Here is a 19,438-nt window from a genome sequence, read left to right as displayed (position 1 = left end):
TGCATCCTTGAATTGTGTAGCTGTAATTTGAGTTGCTCTTTCCTATGAACACCACTTTGCATTTGTCCTCATTAAATGTTAACTGCCATTTGGATGCCCAGTTTCCTAATCTCACAAGGTCCTTCTGCAATTTCTCATCATTCTCTTATGATTTAACAACTTTGAATTTTGTAACAACAATTCCTGTCCATAGTCCATACCCCAGATTAGTCCAGACAAGTGGGTTTTGCATCCCTACCAGCAGATGTAAGCAAAGAACAAAAGCTTTGAGGTACTGCTACAAAACCGAGAGTGCAGTCTCTCAGTATTTCTCTGTCTCCAGCAAATTGTAGAGGTGCATTCCTGCAGTCTAGAAAAAAAAAGAGTTTAGACTTAGATTCAGAAGTAAGAAGATCAGAGGAGATGCTCCCTAAGGTGTTAGGCACCTTTGTGGCCCATCCCTCAGGTTGAGCTGGGTGAGCGGGGGGGAGTGTCTGTAATCGCTGTGCTGCTTTAGCCCACACCATCCAGGGGTCTGACAATCAGGGGTCCTGGTTCCCTCTGGCCTCCTGAGGTCTTCTTTCCTAGGTCTTCGGTCAGTCAGCAGCAGACTGCAACAGGGAAGTACAAATTCTTTCTCTTGGGTAGCTTGTGCTGGTGTGACTGTGTCTTTAAAAAAAAAAGGAAAATATAACAAAGACAAGTAAGACCTGTGCCTGTTTTTCAGCATTGTTGATCGCGACTTGCAGGTCATTGAGGCAGAGGAGCTGCAAGTGTTAGTCTGCTTGGGGAGTGGAGTGCGAGGTTCACTTGCATGGTCGAAGGTCTGTTGACATGCAGCAATTATTTTTCTACCCTCCGTGTGGTTGGACATAATGGCTCCGGCGGCTGAGTGTGCACCTGCTTTGGAGCACGGAAAATCATGCAGAACCTGTGGCTTGGACCGCACCCAGCTTAACTCAGCCATGCTTTGCAGTCGGTGCGCTGCAGGAGGAGAGAGACCCTCCTCAGGATTGGCAAATGGCCAGAGATTTACCCACTTACAGGGGTCTGTCAGGGATCCTCCAGTGGGGGATTTTGCCGATTCTATTTGTCTTGCTGCATGGGAGGCTGTACATGGCAAAGAGCCTGCAGCACCATGGGATGCCAGTGATTCCCCTCCACTGTTGTGGTAGCAGGGGTGAACTGGCAGAGGGATGACTTGCTGCCAGATGAGGATGATCCAGACATCGGGGGTCAGTGAGGTGGAAGAATTTTACACAGAGTTTGTTTTGCTAATGAATAAGGCTTTCTGGCCAGGAAAGGTCAAAAGGCAAGCAAACCCGAAGTTGTGGAGCACAGCGGGTTCCTGGCCAGAGGAGTCCCTGGCCAGATGGCTGGGAGTTCTAATCCATCATCTAGGGCTTAGTCAATCATTTGAGGAAGGATCAGAGTCTGAGGAGCCGCTGGATGACCCAGGAGATGATCCCATAGAAAGGGGATCCTGTGGACTGCAAAAGACCTTGGGAATCTTCCAGGGGATGACATGATGGAGGGGTACCAGGATGTATCCAAGGATTTTTCAGATCCAGAGAAGGTCCAGACTGGGGAAGGAGATGAACCAAGGGTGGTCTGCCTATTTTGCAAAGAAGAGTTAAGATGGTTCAGGAGAATTCAAATAATGAGGGGGTGCATATGGTGCTGGATGGCCTAAGAGGTCCGCCAAAGGCTTTTGCATTGCCCAGGAAGATCAAGAAGTTCATGATCTGGGAGTGGGATGCTCTGGAAGCTGGACATAAGGTCGACAGAGCTATGGTAAAGTTATAGCCTTTGATGGAGGACACTTTGCAGCTTTTGGCATTGTCTAAAGTGGATGTGGCGGTTTCGGCAGTCACTAGGAAGAAGATCATCTTGATATCGAAGTCGGCAGTGCTGAAGGATGCTTAGGGTTAGAAACTAGAAATTCACCTTAAGAGGATGTTTGAGTTTTTGGCCTTAAGTCTCTGAGTGGTGATCTGTGGTATTCTGATGCAGAGAACATGTTTACATTGGTTTCAGGAGACTCAGGGGAAGATTTTGGATTCGTCCGGCAATGTGCAGCAGGCGGCCCAGTTGGAGCTCAGAGTTGTGTATGTGGTGGATGCTTTGTATGATTTGATCCAGACTTTGACCAGAACTATGTCCATGCGACGGCTTCTTTGCTTGCAGTTTTAGTCAGCAGATGTTTGTTCCAAGTTCCAGCTCTGTAATCTTCCCTGTAGGGGGATTACCTGTAATCTTCTCTGTAGGGGGAAACTTCTTTTTGGAGGGATTTAGAGCAGTTGATGGAGCTTTTGGTGAAGTTGAAGGGGAACGTGCTGCCAGAAGATAAGAAGAGCAGTAAAAGGACTTTTCCAGTCTGCTCTCATTTTTGGGATAGGAGATGTTTTTGTCCTAATAATGGTTCCTCGATGACTTTGCAAAAGCTGGAGTCTGGATGGCAGCAGTCTTTTTGGGGTTCCCTCAGGCTGCAGTAAGTCTGCACAATGAAGCCAGGTTGGTCTACTCTTTTGAGGAACAGGTCGGGGGATGGCTCATGTGATTTTACGAGGAGTGGACCAGAATCACCTCAGACTGATGGGTGCTAGAGATGATGATAGATGGCTATGCCTTAGAATTTTCTCGTCCCTTCAGGGAAGCTTTTGTTTTGTCCCCTTGTGTGTCACATGGCAAGCAAGAGACGGTTCATGATACATTGCTTCATCTGCAAATGTTGAGGGCAATGATTCCGGTACTGTCAGGGGAGCAGGGATGAGTGCAGTACTCAATTTACTTCATGGTCCTCAAAAAATGAGGAGACATTTCTTCCTATCCTCAATTTACAGAAAGTCATTGCGGCATTGCAGGTACCTCGGTTCCGCATATAGACTTTGCGAACGGTGATGACGGCGGTCCATCAAGGAGAGTTTCTAGCCTTTTTGAACTTGACAGAGGCTTAGCTACATGTCCCCGTACATGCAGATCATCAAAGAATTCTATGGTTCATGGTACTGGGGCAGCATTTCCAGTTTTGAGACCTTCCTTTTGGCTTAGCAAAAGTGCCGCAATCCTTCATGAAGATGATGATCGTCATGGCAATGTTATTTTGATAGGAAGATATCGTGGTTCAGCCTTATTTGGATGACTGGCTGATCTGAGCAAAGTCAGAGGGAGAATGCCATCTGTCATTTCAGAGGAGATGTTGTGGTTCCTAGGTTGGGTAGTGAATCTAGCAAAAAGAACGGATTTCTTTTTGCTAGATTCACTACCCAGCTAACTCTGAATATTTGAATTAGCCAGATAACTTAGCTGGTAACTCAACACCTCCCAGTTATGCACTGGAACGCCCCTAAATTAGCCAACTTAATTCTAGCCAGGTAATTTTCAAAAAGCATTTTTACATGCTTTTTGAAACCCACAGGTAATTTTCAAAAAGCATTTTTACATGCATTTTACATGTGTTAATGCATTTGAAAATTACCCCTTAAAAATAACTGTAACCCTATTCTCTTTTAGCATGGGTTCAGGATCAGGACAGCTGTATTCTGAAATAAAAATGATATTGAATGGTAAGCATGGTGGAAAATCCAGGTCTTCTGCTCCTTTTGAAAGGGTAATATGCTTTCATTAGATGAAGCCTATTTGGTAAACTATTCAAGAATGATGGTGCAATGTGACAAAATGACTTAATCTCTTTGATTAAGGTTATAGTGAACAGATTTTCATCCTGTGAACATAATGTACATTGTGGCACTTGTTTGTTGAAAAATAGCATTAATGGCTCTTTTCATTCTACAAGCATCTATCCATACAAGTTCCCTCTATCTTCCCCCACTCCCATTCATTCTTCTTTCTCACACTCTCATTAGTATACGCTAATGGGGCAGACACTATTCACTTGCATTCACACTCCTGCCTCAGACCTATCAGTCATTAGGGATGTGAATCGTTTTAGGACGATTAAAATTATCGTCCGATAATTTTAATATCGTCTTAAACCGTTATGGAACACAATACAATAGAGATTCTAACGATTTATCGTTATAAATCGTTAGAATCGTGAGCCGGCACACTAAAACCCCCTAAAACCCACCCCCGACCCTTTAAATTAAATCCCCCCCCCTCCCGAACCCCCCCCCCCCCAAATGAGTTAAATAACCTGCGGGTCCAGCGGCGGTCCGGAACGGCAGCGGTCCGGAACGGGCTCCTGCTCCTGAATCTTGTTGTCTTCAGCCGGCGCCATTTTCCAAAATGGCGCCGAAAAATGGCGGCGGCCATAGACGAACACGATTGGACGGCAGGAGGTCCTTCCGGACCCCCGCTGGACTTTTGGCAAGTCTCGTGGGGGTCAGGAGGCCCCCCACAAGCTGGCCAAAAGTTCCTGGAGGTCCAGCGGGGGTCAGGGAGCGATTTCCCGCCGCGAATCGTTTTCGTACGGAAAATGGCGCCGGCAGGAGATCGACTGCAGGAGGTTGTTCAGCGAGGCGCCAGAACCCTCGCTGAACGACCTCCTGCAGTCGATCTCCTGCCGGCGCCATTTTCCGTACGAAAACGATTCGCGGCGGGAAATCGCTCCCTGACCCCCGCTGGACCTCCAGGAACTTTTGGCCAGCTTGTGGGGGGCCTCCTGACCCCCACGAGACTTGCCAAAAGTCCAGCGGGGGTCCGGAAGGACCTCCTGCCGTCCAATCGTGTTCGTCTATGGCCGCCGCCATTTTTCGGCGCCGGCTGAAGACAACAAGATTCAGGAGCAGGAGCCCGTTCCGGACCGCTGCCGTTCCGGACCGCCGCTGGACCCGCAGGTTATTTAACTCATTTGGGGGGGGTTCGGGAGGGTGGGGGATTTAATTTAAAGGGTCGGGGGTGGGTTTTAGGGGGTTTTAATGTGCCGGTTTTGCGATTTTTAGATTTTTCACGATTTTTCACGATATTTTACCCCCCCAAACGGCAACAATACGATTCCCTCCCCCTCCCAGCCGAAATCGATCGTTAAGACGATCGAGGACACGATTCACATCCCTATCAGTCATGCACATATTCCACTAAGCCTTTGAAAAATCACAAAATACATCAAATCTTAACAAAAAATGCAGAACATTTATTTATTTTTAAATAACTGACAATTTGTTTAACATTTTCCTACCTTTCTGATGCTCAAATAGGAAGGAGATTGCAGGACATTTTTGCCTAGAGGGCATTATGCTAGCTAATATATGAAGGCTTCATCTTAGAAGGCAATGTTTTTTGAAGGAGTGAGATGGATAAAGGTAGCACTCATTCTATTATGAGATCATAACTGAGGCTATAGGGCAGGTGATGCAGTGAAGGATCCTTTGTGTGAGACACATGGAGCTCCAGTGGTCAGTGCCCCTAACCTAGCTGGACTGTGCAAAAGGGCGTTGGGACTTTGTGAGGCCAAGACAATAATATTGGGATAAAGGATTGTATGGTATATGCAAGAGAAAGGTTTATGACTTGTGATCTCTGACTGTTGTCCCTTCATAAAGAGGGCAGCTGTGAGATAAAGCAGCATAATAAAGAATGTATAAAAGAGAACTTTTTTTTCTTTTGAACACATGGTGGGATTCTCATGCCCTGCAGTTTTATAAGAGATTGGTGGTTTGGCTTTTGACTTTAGTAAGCTTTTTTTTTTTTTTTTTTTTTTTTTTTTGCATTTATAGGATTGCTGGGTTTTTCCTCATTGATTCTTGTGGAAATGGAGTGAATATGTATTCAGATCGCATGCAAATAAGATATTGTGGAGATAAACATATGGGCAGGATGTTTTTACTTTTTTTCTTTAGATTGTACTTACATCATAGCCCAAGCATGCTCAATGTAGTTTCTTTTAAGGGGACAGCTGCATCAGAGTATTTCCATGTCTGAAACAGAATAATTAGGCTTATGCATAGGGAAATAGGGCAGTTAATGCATTCCATATTTCAGAGCTAGGTGAGGTCTACATCCTGTTCACCAGTAGCTGACCTCCCTGGTAGCTTCTGCTCTAGCTTTGAATAGCAAATATTTGTGTTTGCTAACCTGACTAAATGGTTATTCACCCAGGTAGCTTTCCAGTTGTGAAATGGGTGAATGAGCCCAATATTGAAAGGTTCATTGCTGGGTATTGTAGGGAGATTGGTCAAAAATCGGACAGTGGTATTGTTGCGTCCGTCGGTCGCAGAGGCTGCGACCGCTCTGCCACACCTCTCTTCTACCCTTTTTTCCTCCTCCCTGGGAAAGATGGCTGCCTCCGGTGCTAATTGCCAAAATCCTCGGCCTCTCCAACACAGCATGGGTGTCCCGTCTGCGCGCGCATGCCACCTACGCTTTTGAATATGTCATGGCGGGAACCTCGGGGGCATCCCCGCCACATGACATCAGTACCTCCGGGTATTTAAACCTCTGCTGCGCTATAGCCCAACGAATTAGCAAGGACTTTGGTTTTGCTACTCTGACCGCTTCTAAGCTGCTCGCTTGTATTCCTCTCTATCCTCCGGGGTAACTCGCTCCTACGGAAGCTCTGGGTACCCGCTCCTTGGGGGCCTCTCACTTCTTTCTGCCCTTTGGGGTTCAACTACCTAACCTAGGACACCCGCTCCTTGGGGGTCCTATCTACTTTCTTCCAGGATCCTTCGGCGCTCCTAGGTACTCGCTCCTCGAGGGCCTAGCTTGCTCAGGGTATCCTGCACCTCAGACCTCTGGTCCCTTTCTCCATTCTTCTACCAAGGAATTTACCAGCACTGCCACTCTGTGAGTATCGCTATGCTCCAGATCTTTTTATTCCACCCTTCAGGTTTGGCTTATCCCGCGCTGCGGAACACTACTCTACCTTGCTACATCTGGGTGAGACCATCATCTATAGAGACTGTCTGAGCTTACTGTGATATCGCTGGCCTATAGTACTAATCCCTTCCTTGAAGCAAGATTCAGCTTACATCAGCAGTACAATAAAGCTTTCTTCCCTCAGTGTCTGCTTACTAGAGTCTAGCCTATCGCTGTGGTTCTCCACGGGGCCCCTCCCGGTGGGAGGAGTCATCGCCACTTTGAGCAAACCCAACAGGTATCTCACAAGTCTTTATTTCCTTCAGCAGCATGCAGCCTAGACAGTACATACATGTACTGAAGGTAACTAAAGGAAATGAGTGGATATGCAATGAGTGCCTGAATGTGCTGCTACGACCCATTATTTTGTATTTTTCTTAACTTAGGCCTATTGCTGATTGATTTTAAGTTTAGTCCTTTTCTGTATGTTAATCTAGTTTAGTCCTGTTGTTAATTTATTCAAATTTGAAATCTGCTTCAGGCTAGAGTTGTTAAGCTGCTACACCACAGGTCTCTGACTATATGCTTCCATTCTAATATTTTCTACCCCGCCTTGGGTGAACTTCTTATTCAAAAAAGTGAGCCATAAATACTGGGTTTCCTATGTATTCAAATACATCTCATGTATATTTATTGTGGCCATCCTGAAAACCTCATTGACTATGGGGTCTTGAAGACAGGCTTGGAAACCACTGCACCCTGCACATATCACCCTTGTAAACCGGGGTGATATGTATTCTATACAGGAACCTCCGGTCTAGAAATACTATAAATAAATAAATAAATAAGAGTAGATGTCTTAAAGGCTTGTTGACAAGGTTAAATTTCAACATAGGTAATACAATCTGGCGAGTAAGTAAAACTGCAGATGTGATTAGGGTTCAGAGAAATGGAGAAAAAGCAAGGCCTATATGTCAAAGAGAACTGGAAGATTGAATGATATCCTTGAGATGTATCTTCTATTTTTATATTACAGTAAATATTAGGGATGTGCAGAAGGAAAAATGTTTCATTTTGTATTTTCGTTTCATCGGGACACAAATTTGTTTCATTAGTTTCATAGGGGAAAAACCCCAATTCGTTTATTAGTTTCATTCATTTCCATTTGCCATTAAAGTAAATGGGGGAAGTATTTTCAGCCTATTTTTGGCTGCAGAATTGGGGTTTTCTTATCAATTTGGATGAAACTTCTGTGGAGCAATCATCAGAACAAGAAAAGAGCTCCAAGGTACTTAGACTGTGGCAAAGTCACAGTCTAAGGCACTGTAAAGGGGCAAAGGGGTACCAGGAGTGGCAAGAGTTCTTTAACAAAGGTGCAAAGATGCAGCAAGAGTGTCAAAAACACACCACAGCTTCAAAAGAGATCACCAATAACAGATGCATGAACCCTCGAAGGCAGCAGGACAGGCAAAGTGGCAAGCAAGTAGCATCAACATCCTACAGCACAATGAAGGGGGAACATAGCAAGCAGAAAGGGTGTCAGAAAAAACCACAAGGTGCCAATACAGGGATAAAGCAGCAGAAAGACTAGCATCAACACACTGAGGAACCATGATGGTGGCAAGAACACCACAAGGAGTAGAATCATCTGGTGTATGGCAGCAAAGCAGAGTGATAGGGGCAAGACAGGCTGGCAGAGCTGAGGTAGTCAGGTCGCTGTGGGGTTGATAGGGGCAAGACAGACTGGCAGAGCTGAGGTGGGGGGCGCTATTCATGGAGCGGGTAGAGATTGGCAGGGGCTGAGGAGAAAATCTGGGGGATAGAAAGGGATGAGCTGGTGGTGGGGACGCGTGCGTACATACGCCCGAGAGATAAGATTAGCGCTGGGTTTACATGCTTGCACCGGACTGGCCAGGCTAGGAAGCGGGACCTGGGACCAGATGGGGCATGCGTGGGGTAAGTGCGAAACTCCGGCATGGGTGGTGCACCTTACCATGCATGCCCAAATGCTCTTGCGTCTGCTCATTGACCTGTGGGGTGGTGGCCAGCGGCCGCTTCGTACGCCTCCTTCCTCCTGCCACCCTCGCCCCCCCTGGGTGCTGCCTGGACCCTGTGGAAGGAGAGGTGAAAATTTTAAGGGGGGAATGACAGGGGCCTACAAGATCACCAAAGGACTCGCACGGGTGAATGTAAATCGCTCAAGGGACCAGGGGCCGCTCTGCGAAGCGAGCGAGCGGCTCCTTTAAAAAAAAAAAAAAAAAAAAAAATCGGGGAAATCAAAAGGCTACTAAGAAAGCACTGCGAACCAAACGAATGAAACTAATATGATATGTTTCATTCGTGGGGGATCGCCATGCGTTTCGTGGACCCCCAAATCAAATGAATAGGGATCTATTTGTTGCGGATAACTCATTCATTGAAAATGAATGCACATCCCTAGTAAATATTCTAGTTAGGGACCAGTAGGCTAGCAATACACAGTATAACAGATCCGTTCATGCCAAGATTTAAAAGAGAGATTTTGGTTAGAGAAGAAGGGGGATGGTTTACTCCTTACTTCCCAATGAAATGCATTGGGGGAAAAAAGTAATTAAAATTAAAGGAAAACAGAAACATAACAATTTTATCCCAAGATAGAGCTTTGGCAATTCATTAGATGTACACATAAATCATTAAGACTTTAAAATAAAGGTTTTTTTGCACATCATAATAACTGTATCTATGTCAAATTATGAAGGAAAATGTTTGTTGAAAGTCTGTGTCATGTCTGTGATGGAGAAAGGTGCTTAATGATGATGGTAAATCTTCACCTTATTCCTGCCAGATTTATCAGTGGATGAATCAGATAAAGGAAGAGTACAGCCACCTGGTAACACAGAATTATCTAGGAGCAACATATGAATCACGGCCCATGTACTTCCTGAAGGTGAGTGGGGGAGAATATCAAGGTTAACATTCAAAGCAAGTTCAATTACAAAACTACACCTTGAAAGTTCAGTTCATTTTTTTCTTACCCAACAATTTCTGCTCTTTTTGGACTTCCAGCTCAATAAGAGCCAGTGCTAGGATCCTGTTGCTATGAGCCTTCATTTGCAACTACCCAGGGATATTTTCCCCTATTTTTTTTTTTTAATATCCCTTCCCAACTTTTCTTTAGTCCAGACCCTTCCCAACTTTTCTTTAGTCCAGTCACAACTTTTCTTTAGTCCAGTGATGGTCCTGGGCCAGGGGCCATGAATCAGGGCTCCTTCTGGAACCCTACAATCCTGGACCCAGAATCTACTAGATGTTACTCTTAAGTAATGACTCAACACTTGCATGGGGGTAAATGCAATATTATACATCACACATTACATCACATTATGAATACATTAAAACATTTAAACATGTGTATACTAATTGAATTTTATATCTTTTTATCACAAAATTGAATCTAAAAATATACATAAATACACATGAATTTAATATCTTTATAAATCATACAAATGACCAAAATATACCCATCATTCATGCATACTCATTCATTCAACATACCCACATTAAAATCACATAAATGCTGCCCAAAGCACAATGCTACATCCCCATACCTGAACCCCACCATATGCCAAAACCCCTCGTAAACCCCACCCCAACAAGGTTGTCCCTTGTTTCACCCTCCACGGGCTTCCTCAGGGGTTATCTCAGATGACTCTTCAAACAGCACTGTTCCACTGAGGTTATCCACTATTCACAATGGCCCCTGCTTGTTTCTCAAGGTGCATTGTTCAATCATCCTTCTTAGGAATTCATAAATGCAACCCGCAATTGATTCTTCACCCGACTCCTATTCGCTCTTCATGTCACACTCTGTCCATTACACACTTTATCTGGATTCCTTATAGTATCACACAATCAAAATCGCTTTACCTCCCATGGCTGTACGACTCTCTCCTATAAAGCCTTCTAAACTGCAGAAATTTGGTACTTTCAATTCAGACTATTGCAAAACAGAGCCACACATTCATAAATGCAACGTCGGGTTGCATTTATGAATTCTTATGAAGGATTATTGAACAATGCACATTGAGGAACAAGCAGGGGCCACTGTGAATAGTGGATAACGTCAGTGGAACAGTGCTGTTTGAAGAGTCATCTGAGATAACCCCTGAGGAAGCCCATGGAGGGTGAAACAAGGGACCTTGTTGGGGTGGGGTTTACGAGGGGTTTTGGCATATGGTAGGGTTTAAGTATGGGGATGTAGCATTATGCTTTGGGCAGTATTTATGTGATTTTAATGTGGATATGTTGAACGAATGAGTGTGCATGAATGATGGGTATATGTTGGTTATTTGTATGATTTATGGAGATATTAAATTCATGTATATATGTATTTTTTTAGATTATTCAATTTTGTGATAAAGATATAATAAAATTCAATTAGTATGCACATATTTAAATGTGTTCATAATGTGATGTATAATATTGCATTTACCCCCATGTAAGTGTTAATGAGTTGTCACTCTTGGTGGGGATTGTAACATACTCTTTGTTGTATGTACCTTAGATGGTTACTCTTAAGTAATGACCACGGAGAAGCAGAGAAATTAATTGTCTCAAAGCATCCAAATTTTTGAATATACAAATGTTTTTATTCATTGAGTCGGCAACTCCATTGCTCAAAAGTACAGAATTTACTCAACACCGGGTCCCCCGACACGGACCCATGTTTCGCCAAACGTGGCTGCGTCGGGGGGGGGAACAGTGAATTCTTTATGGTATTCAAACTAAAATTAAAAAGAAAAAACTATTTTTAATATTGGATCCTTGTTGTTTTCAGTCTCTAATTTAAATACTCTAATAGTTTTTTCTTTTTAATTTTAGTTTGAATACCATAAAGAATTCACTGTTCCCCCCCCCCGACGCAGCCGCGTTTGGCGAAACACGGGTCCGTGTCGGGGGACCCGGTGTTGAGTAAATTCTGTACTTTTGAGCAATGGAGTTGCCGACTCAATGAATAAAAACATTTGTATATTCAAAAATTTGGATGCTTTGAGACAATTAATTTCTCTGCTTCTCCGTGGTGATTTAGACATTGATTGTGGAGAGCAGCACTCACTCCTATTTGATGTTTATACTCTTAAGTAATGACCATGGATCCCTCTTTATCCCCTATGGGCTGAGAATGTTACCTTTGCAGTATCCCTAGCTTTGGCTAACTTGAGTAGTGGAAGATCCAACCTAGGTATTGAACCAGGGACTTTATATATGACAGTGCATAGCAGTTTCCAACTGAGCTGCTGGGCTGGCCTTCAATGGTGGGGCCACTTTGCACTAGTGATCATAACATGATCAAATTTGAACTAATAACTGGAAGGAGGACAATATGTAAATCTACAGCTCTAACACTAAACTTTCAAAAGGGAAACTTTGATAAAATGAGGAAAATAGTTAGAAAAAAACTGAAAGGAGCAGCTACAAACATTAAAAGTGTACAACGGGTGTGGATATTGTTTAAAAATACAATCTTAGAAGCACAGTCCAGATGTATTCCATGCATTAAGAAAGGTGGAAGAAAGGGGCTCTTAGGGAAGATAAGACCATTGCAGAAAGACTAAATTAATTCTTTGCTTCTGCGTTTACTAATGAGAATGTTGGGGAGAAACCAGATCCGGAGATGATTTTCCAGGGTGATAAGTCAGATAACCTGAACCAAATCACTGTGAACCTGGAAGATGTAAGAGGGCAGATTGACAAACTAAAGAGTAGCAAATCACCTGGACTGGATGTTATGCATCCCAGGGTCTGAAAGAACTAAAAAATGAAATTTCAAATCTATTAGTTAAAATGTATAACCTATCATTAAAATCATCCATTGTACCTGAAGACCGGAAGATGGCCATTGTAACTCCAATATTTAAAAAGGGCTCCTGGAGTGATCCGGGAAACTACAGACCAGTTAGCCTGACTTCAGTGCCAGGAAAAATAGTGGATACTATTCTAAAGATCAAAATCACAGAACATATAGAAGGAAATGGTTTAATGGAACACAGTCAGCATGGACTTACCCAAGGGAAATCTTGCCTCACCAATCTGCTTCTTTTTTTTTGAAGGGGTTAATAAACATGTGGATAAAGGTGAACTGATAGATGTAGTGCATTTGTATTTTCAGAAGGCGTTTGACAAAGTCCCTCATGAGAGGCTTCTAAGGAAACTAAAAAGTCTTGGGATAGGAGGTTATGTCCCTTCATGGATTACAAACTGGTTAAAAGACAGGAAACAGACAGTAGGATTAAATAGTCAATTTTCTCAGTGAAAAAGGGTAAACAGTGGAGGGCCTCAGGGATCTCTGCTTGAACTGGTGCTTTTCAATATATTTATAAATGATCTGGAAAGGAATATGATGAATGAAGTAACCAAATTTGCAGAAGATACAAAATTATTCAAAATAGTTAAATCACAAGTGGATTGTGATAAATTGCAGGAGGATCTTGCAAGACTATAGAAGATTGGACATCCAAATGGCAGATTAAAATAATGTGGACAGTTACAAGGTGATGCATATAAGGAAAAATAACCCATGCTGTAGCTACATGATGTTAGGTTCCATATTAGGAGCTACTACCCAGTGGATCATAGTGGATAATACATTGAAATTGTTGGCTCAGTGTGCTGCAGCAATCAAAAAAGCAAACAGAATGTTAGGTATTATTAGGAAGGGAATAGTGAATAAAATGGAAAATGTCATAATGCCTCTGTATTTCTTCATGGTGTGTACAATTCTGGTCACTGCAGCTCAAAAAAGATATAGTTGTTGTTATGGGAGTCTCAGTTTAGTGGACCCTTGGGCCAACCTGCTGGAGACTGGGAATAGATGGTCAATGTCTCTAATGAATAGCAGGCCGGGAGGCAGATGTTCAGGCAGGATGTAGATGCTCTTCACCCTGGAAGCTGGTACTCCTCCGGAAGAAGCCCGTAGAAGCCCAACCGCTGGGACTTAGGTGGCTTCACCCTTGGAAGCCGAAGCCCCCCTTGGGAGGAGCCCGTAGGGGCCCAGCCGCTGGGACTTAGGTGGGTTGTGGATCAGGACAGGTAACTGGAACCAGACTAGGACAGTAGCAATACTGTAACTGGGTACGGGTTCTGGAACCAGGCAGGAACTGTAGCAGGACTCGGGTACTGGAACTAAGCAGGTACAGTAGCAGGCAGGCAGGAACCAAGCAGGTACTGTAGCAGGAACGGAGCGACGAAGCCAAGCGAGTCACTCCGTGGCACAGCACAACAGGAAACCGGAAAGCTAACCTGTTGCAAGGCGATGAGTGGAGGGCAGTGGCTGGGTTATCAAGGCCGCGGCATCTGATGTCAGGAACTGGGCGGAGTCACCACTGGCGGGAAACGGGCTAGAAAGGCGCCCAAGTGGCGCACGCGCCTAGGGGAAGGGTGTCCTTGGGCACCTTCGCGGTGGCGCAGCCCCAGCAGGGACGCCGCCAAACAGGCCACAAGCCAGGGCTTCGGAGGCGGAAGCAGGTCTGGTAACAAGGAGGTAAGGGCCTGGCCACGGTGCTCGCGGCCAGGACCGCAACAGTTACACTGGAGAATGAACAAAGAAGGATAACCAAAATGATAAAGGGGATGGAACAGCTCCCTTATGAGGAAAAGCTAAAGAGGTTAGGGCTGTTCAGCTTGGATAAGAGACAGATGAGATGGGGATATGATAGAGGTCTTTCAAATCATGAGGGGTCTAGCATGGGTAAATGTGAATTGATTATTTACTCTTTTGGATAATAGAAGGACTAGAGGGCACTCCATGAAGTTAGCAAGTAGCACATTTAAAACAAATCAGAGAAAATTCTTTTTCACTCAATGCACAGTTAAGCTCTGGAATTTGTTGAAAGAGGATGTGGTTAGTGCATTTAGTGTAGCTGGGAACAGCCATTGCTGTTACTGGCATCAGTAGCATGAGATCTATGTAGTGTTTGGGTTCTTGTCGGGTATTTGTAGCCTGTATTGACCACTATTGGAAACAGGATGCTGAGCTTGATGGACCTTTGATCTGACCCAATATAGCAATTTCTTATGTTTTATGTTCTTACACTGTTGGTAAACCAGTGGCATGAAAGTCCAATCTGTCACCTCTTTTCAGTTCTATTAACAGTAAAGAGACACAACTAAAAACTGATTGATGTATTTACAATGGCATCACCTGGTGATTCAAGATGTTTAGCACTTTGTGGCACCTGAGCTTAAAAGGTTCTCCATCACTAATTTGGTGATTAGACATATGTATCTACACTGGAGATATTGCAGATCTTCCTTACATGATGTCAGCAGGTAAGGAGCATGCGGTCCACCCAGACTTCCCATTTGTATTGCCACCTATATTGCCACACATCCTCCTCTATGTCTGGTCTCCTACCTCCCTTGCCCCGTCACTAAAGTTCCTTTTTGTCTGCATGTAAGTAGCTTTTCTTGAATTACTTTAGGTTGGTAAGAGTGTCCTACATTATTCTGATTTACAGGCCTGGGTTTCTAATTAGGCAGAGCAGGGACTTGAGTAAGAATTTCTAGTCAACAGTCCATATTTAAAGAATACTTAACAGAGCTCAGTCCCCCGACACGATCGCGTTTCGCAACTGAGCTGCATCAGGAGGGACAAGGGACTGTGAAACTAATACAAAAAGCAAAGACATTAGGGCACAAGTCCAACATTTAAAAAAAACACAACCAAACCAAAGCCGGCAAAGAGTGGCATAAATTGTGAGCGTCCCTGAACTGAAGGAAGTCGGACATGCATAGGTCTACTGACAATTACAGCATAGAGCAGGGGTGGGCAATTCCGGTCCTCGAGGGCTGCAAACCAGTCGGATTTTCAGGATATCCTTAATGAATATGCATGAGAGAGACCTGCATACACACTGCCTCAGTTGTATGCAAATCTATTTCATGCATATTCATTAGGGGTATCCTGAAAACCCAACTGGTTTGCAGCCCTCGAGGACCGGACTTGCCCACCCCTGGCGTAGAGAGTTGGTGAAGAACATTAAAGAGAGTCAAAAACAGTGCCAAAAATGGTTACGTGTGCGGTATCAACCAATGGCCAATAGTTTGCCTTCCTCTCATGAAGATGCTGTAGCCATGTAAACGGAAGTGGTATTTGGTAAGAAAGAAGATACCCAATGCATACAGAAACCCCATAACACTATCAAAAGCCATAATAGAAAGCTCTTTGTGCTGGGAAACTTAGTCATCAGAGACACTAATTTGGGAATTCATTTTGGGAGAAACACAATAGTTAAATGCCTTCAAGATCCTTAGCTAGTAGAAATGCAAAACAGATAGTCAATGCAATCAAAAAAGAAAGTAAGACCTCTAAAATCAAAATTATCATCCATTTGGGGCCAATTACCTCACTAGAAACAGCATTCAAATAGTATAGAGGGATTTCCAGACTCCAGGGAAGCAGGTTGGGTGAAGACTATTGCCTTTTCAGATGTGTTATCTGTTCATAGAAAAGAGAAGGAAAGGCTAAGCCGTGTAGACAACTTCAATACATGGCTCAAAATTTGGTGTAAGGAAGAAGGTTTTGGATATATTGGGGCTGCAACATAAGGATGGCTTACATTTGTCTGTGACAAGAAAAAGGATCCTAAGTGAGAAATTCAAATCATATCTCATAAGGCATTTAAACTAGAGGATAGGGGAGGCAGAAGGATGTTGGAATGTCACCCCTGACAAACACAGGAAGTGGATGAGAAATTAACAAAAATCAATTCAATAGGACAGAAAAGTGTCGAGGAAGAGCAGCAAGCTAAGGTTTGGATTTATCAAAATGCGATAAGTATTGCATGTGATAGCAAAAGGGGCGTGTTTTATGCTAATATACAGTTTATCGCAATTTGCACTAATACTTATGCGAAGAGCTAAGTTAGCGCAAATTGCGATAACTTTTTCACACTTTGCAATAAGTGCCAGACCTGTTGTATTTCCTGCATACAACCACTGGGGGACCATGTTTAATGGATGGTCCCAGGGAGCTCTCTCTCTCTCTCTCCCTCCCCCAGATGGCTAGGCTGGTGCTCCGGGAGCTTCAAACCTACTAAAACAGGCCTTTGAGGAGACATTGCGAAATGCGCTAACACCTTAGCGCCCTGTAACGCCAGCTATCACAAGGCTTAACGCTACTGAAAACGTTGTAGCTAAAATCGGCGTTAAAGCTGTGTGATAGGACTTCCCAAAATTGTAAACCCAGCCCACTCCTGCCCCTAACTCTTCCTCTTTTTCAGATTTGCATCGCACCATATGATATGGTGCTATCGCATGTGTTAAAGGTGTTTTTGCAAGCGTTAGGGGCTTTTCGCATACGATAAGCTCTTAATGCATGCAAAAACGCCTTAGTGCATTTTGATAAATGAGGGGGTGAGTGAGAAGCTGCAAAGCTACGAGCATAAATGATTGTAGTCTGGGCAATAAAATTTAATATCTATAGGTCCTAATGGTGGAGGTGGACTTGGATATTGTTGCTATTATGGAAACATGGTTCAGTGAGTCTCATGCTTGGGATATAGCCATACCCAACTATAACCTGTTCTGAAAGGATAGAGATGACAGAAATGGGGAAGGAGTTGTTCTTTATGTCAAAAACAATATCCAAGCAACTGTAATGCAGGGGGCATGGGGAAAGGAAGAAGAATTGTGGGCTATCTTAAAAAATAGAAGATACTTCCATTTACACTAGTGTGGTCTACAGGCTTCAGAATCAGACAGAAGAACTGAATAGAGATCTGGCTGAAGATATCTAAAAGGTGGGAAGGAAGGGATATGTTACTTGGAAATTTTAATTTGCCACATGTGGATTGGGGCATCCCTGCTGCAGAATCTGCAAGAAGTTGACACATTGAAGATGCCCTTCAAGGAACTATGCTCGGACAATGCTGATGGAACCCATGAGAAGAGGTGCATACTGTATCTGGCACTCACAAATGTAGACACTATCTCAAATGTCTGGGTTGATGCCTACCCAGCAACAGGGGGCTGGACTGACTGTATGGGAGCCGGGGCAGGCGGCATCGTGGAGGGGAGCTCGTGATGACTTCCTGAGCTGGAGAGTGCGGTACCTACTTTTCTGTGTGTTTTCAACTGCTCTCCAAGCCAGGATCCAGGGCTTGGATTGAGTGTCCCTGTGCTCAGCCATCCGGTCAGACCCACTCCTCTCCTCCACCTCGTGGTTGCTAGCCCCTCCCCCAGCTGGAACACATCAGAGAAGAAGCTAACAGATTCTGCATTTAAATTCTCTCCTCTCATGCAGGCGTCGCGCGCCTAAGGAGTGCAACCAAGGAGCTTGCCCCTTGGTGCGTCCTTTCATACAACCCTCTCCGCAGAAGCCTTTCAGACCTTTCTTGCATCTCTGACGATTGACTCCAAGACCTTGACCTTTTGCTGCGTACCACCTGCAACCACAACCTATCGGACTCTTCTCTATCTGCCTCTGACCACAGCAAGAATTATTTCTCTCTTCCAACAAGTTACATACAATTGTCACCACTTTCTGAATGAACACTCCACTGTACCCTTTGCTGCATTAATCACCGGTATTTATATTACTACTTTGACTCTTAGTTTGGTTATTTTTTATCTGAGTATTTAGTTGCAGTCCTCTCACTTATACTCAGCCTAATAATAGCTCTGCCTTATGTATTTTAATAAGTTCTGTGCTTTGCTTATTTAGGCTCAGCCTCAATTATTTATAATCTCCCCGTACTGTTGTTCTTGTAGTATTGCCAATCCTGTTACTCGCTTATTTAATTGCTTCACCGCATTTCCTACAGATTCCTCGCACCCCACCTACCTTGTTAACTGAATTTTGTCGCTTGACTATACCTATCTGGCACCAGCATTGCAGCATCATTTGCTCTTAACCTCTATCTCTTCTCACCCCTCGCCAATTTGCTCTATACTATAATGTACCCTCTCTTCATGCCATGTATACATCACCCCCCCCCCCCCCAATATCCCCATCCCCCATATCACAGCAAACACCTCATACCTATCATGGTATCTCCCCCTGCACAATTCTTATGTCTCTTTACCATAGCAATTCTTCTCTTTAATGCTCAATCCATTTAAAAAAAGCACCGATTTTATTTGACCTGCTTACCGACACCAACCCAGACATCTGTGCCATTACTGAGTCCTGGCTTAAGGATACCGACCAAGTCTTCATCAATCAGCTACCTACCCAGTCCTACAATATTTTCTCAATTCCAAGACCCAAAAAAAAGAGGCGGAGGCCTCATCCTCGCTGCAAAAAAACATCTCAGCCTGAAACCTCAAAAGATCACTGCTCCCCATAAACTTGAAATTGGCCTCTTCAAAGCCAAAGAACTACAAGTTTGCCTCATATACGCCCCCCCCAGGGCAGCTTGATCAGGATCCCTCCCCCCTCATCGAATTTTTATCAGACTAAATCACTATTGACACCCCTGCCATAATTCTAGGAGATTTCAACCTCCACGTAGATGCCCTCTGTCTCTCCCAATCTTGTGAACTCTTCCTAAATACCCTTCAAGCTATAGGCTTCAGACAACTGATCACAACCCCCACACACAAAGCAGGTCATACTCTTGATCTGATATTCATTAATGCTAACATTCAATCTCACCATACCCATTCCACAATCCCGGTTCCATGGTCTGACTACTCCCTTATAAATGCTCTCCTCACCATA

The 19,438-nt window shown here is 44.0% G+C and overlaps 1 protein-coding gene across 2 annotated transcripts in view; it reads left to right on the top strand.

The window, feature by feature from the left end:
• LOC115093921 (carboxypeptidase O-like) overlaps nucleotides 1-19,438 on the top strand; it is a 159,062-nt gene that overhangs the window by 103,006 nt on the left and 36,618 nt on the right. For both annotated transcript variants that reach the window (XM_029606352.1, XM_029606353.1), the window contains one exon: nucleotides 9,563-9,664. In XM_029606352.1, coding sequence (XP_029462212.1) covers nucleotides 9,563-9,664 — 102 coding nt within the window. The remainder of the gene's footprint in view (nucleotides 1-9,562; nucleotides 9,665-19,438) is intronic.

The sequence above is a fragment of the Rhinatrema bivittatum genome, chromosome 6 (genome assembly GCF_901001135.1).
Source record: "Rhinatrema bivittatum chromosome 6, aRhiBiv1.1, whole genome shotgun sequence".
NCBI classification, from domain to species: domain Eukaryota; kingdom Metazoa; phylum Chordata; class Amphibia; order Gymnophiona; family Rhinatrematidae; genus Rhinatrema; species Rhinatrema bivittatum.
The sequence above is the reverse complement of the archived record's forward strand: the minus strand, read 5'-3'. Positions and strand labels throughout refer to the sequence as shown.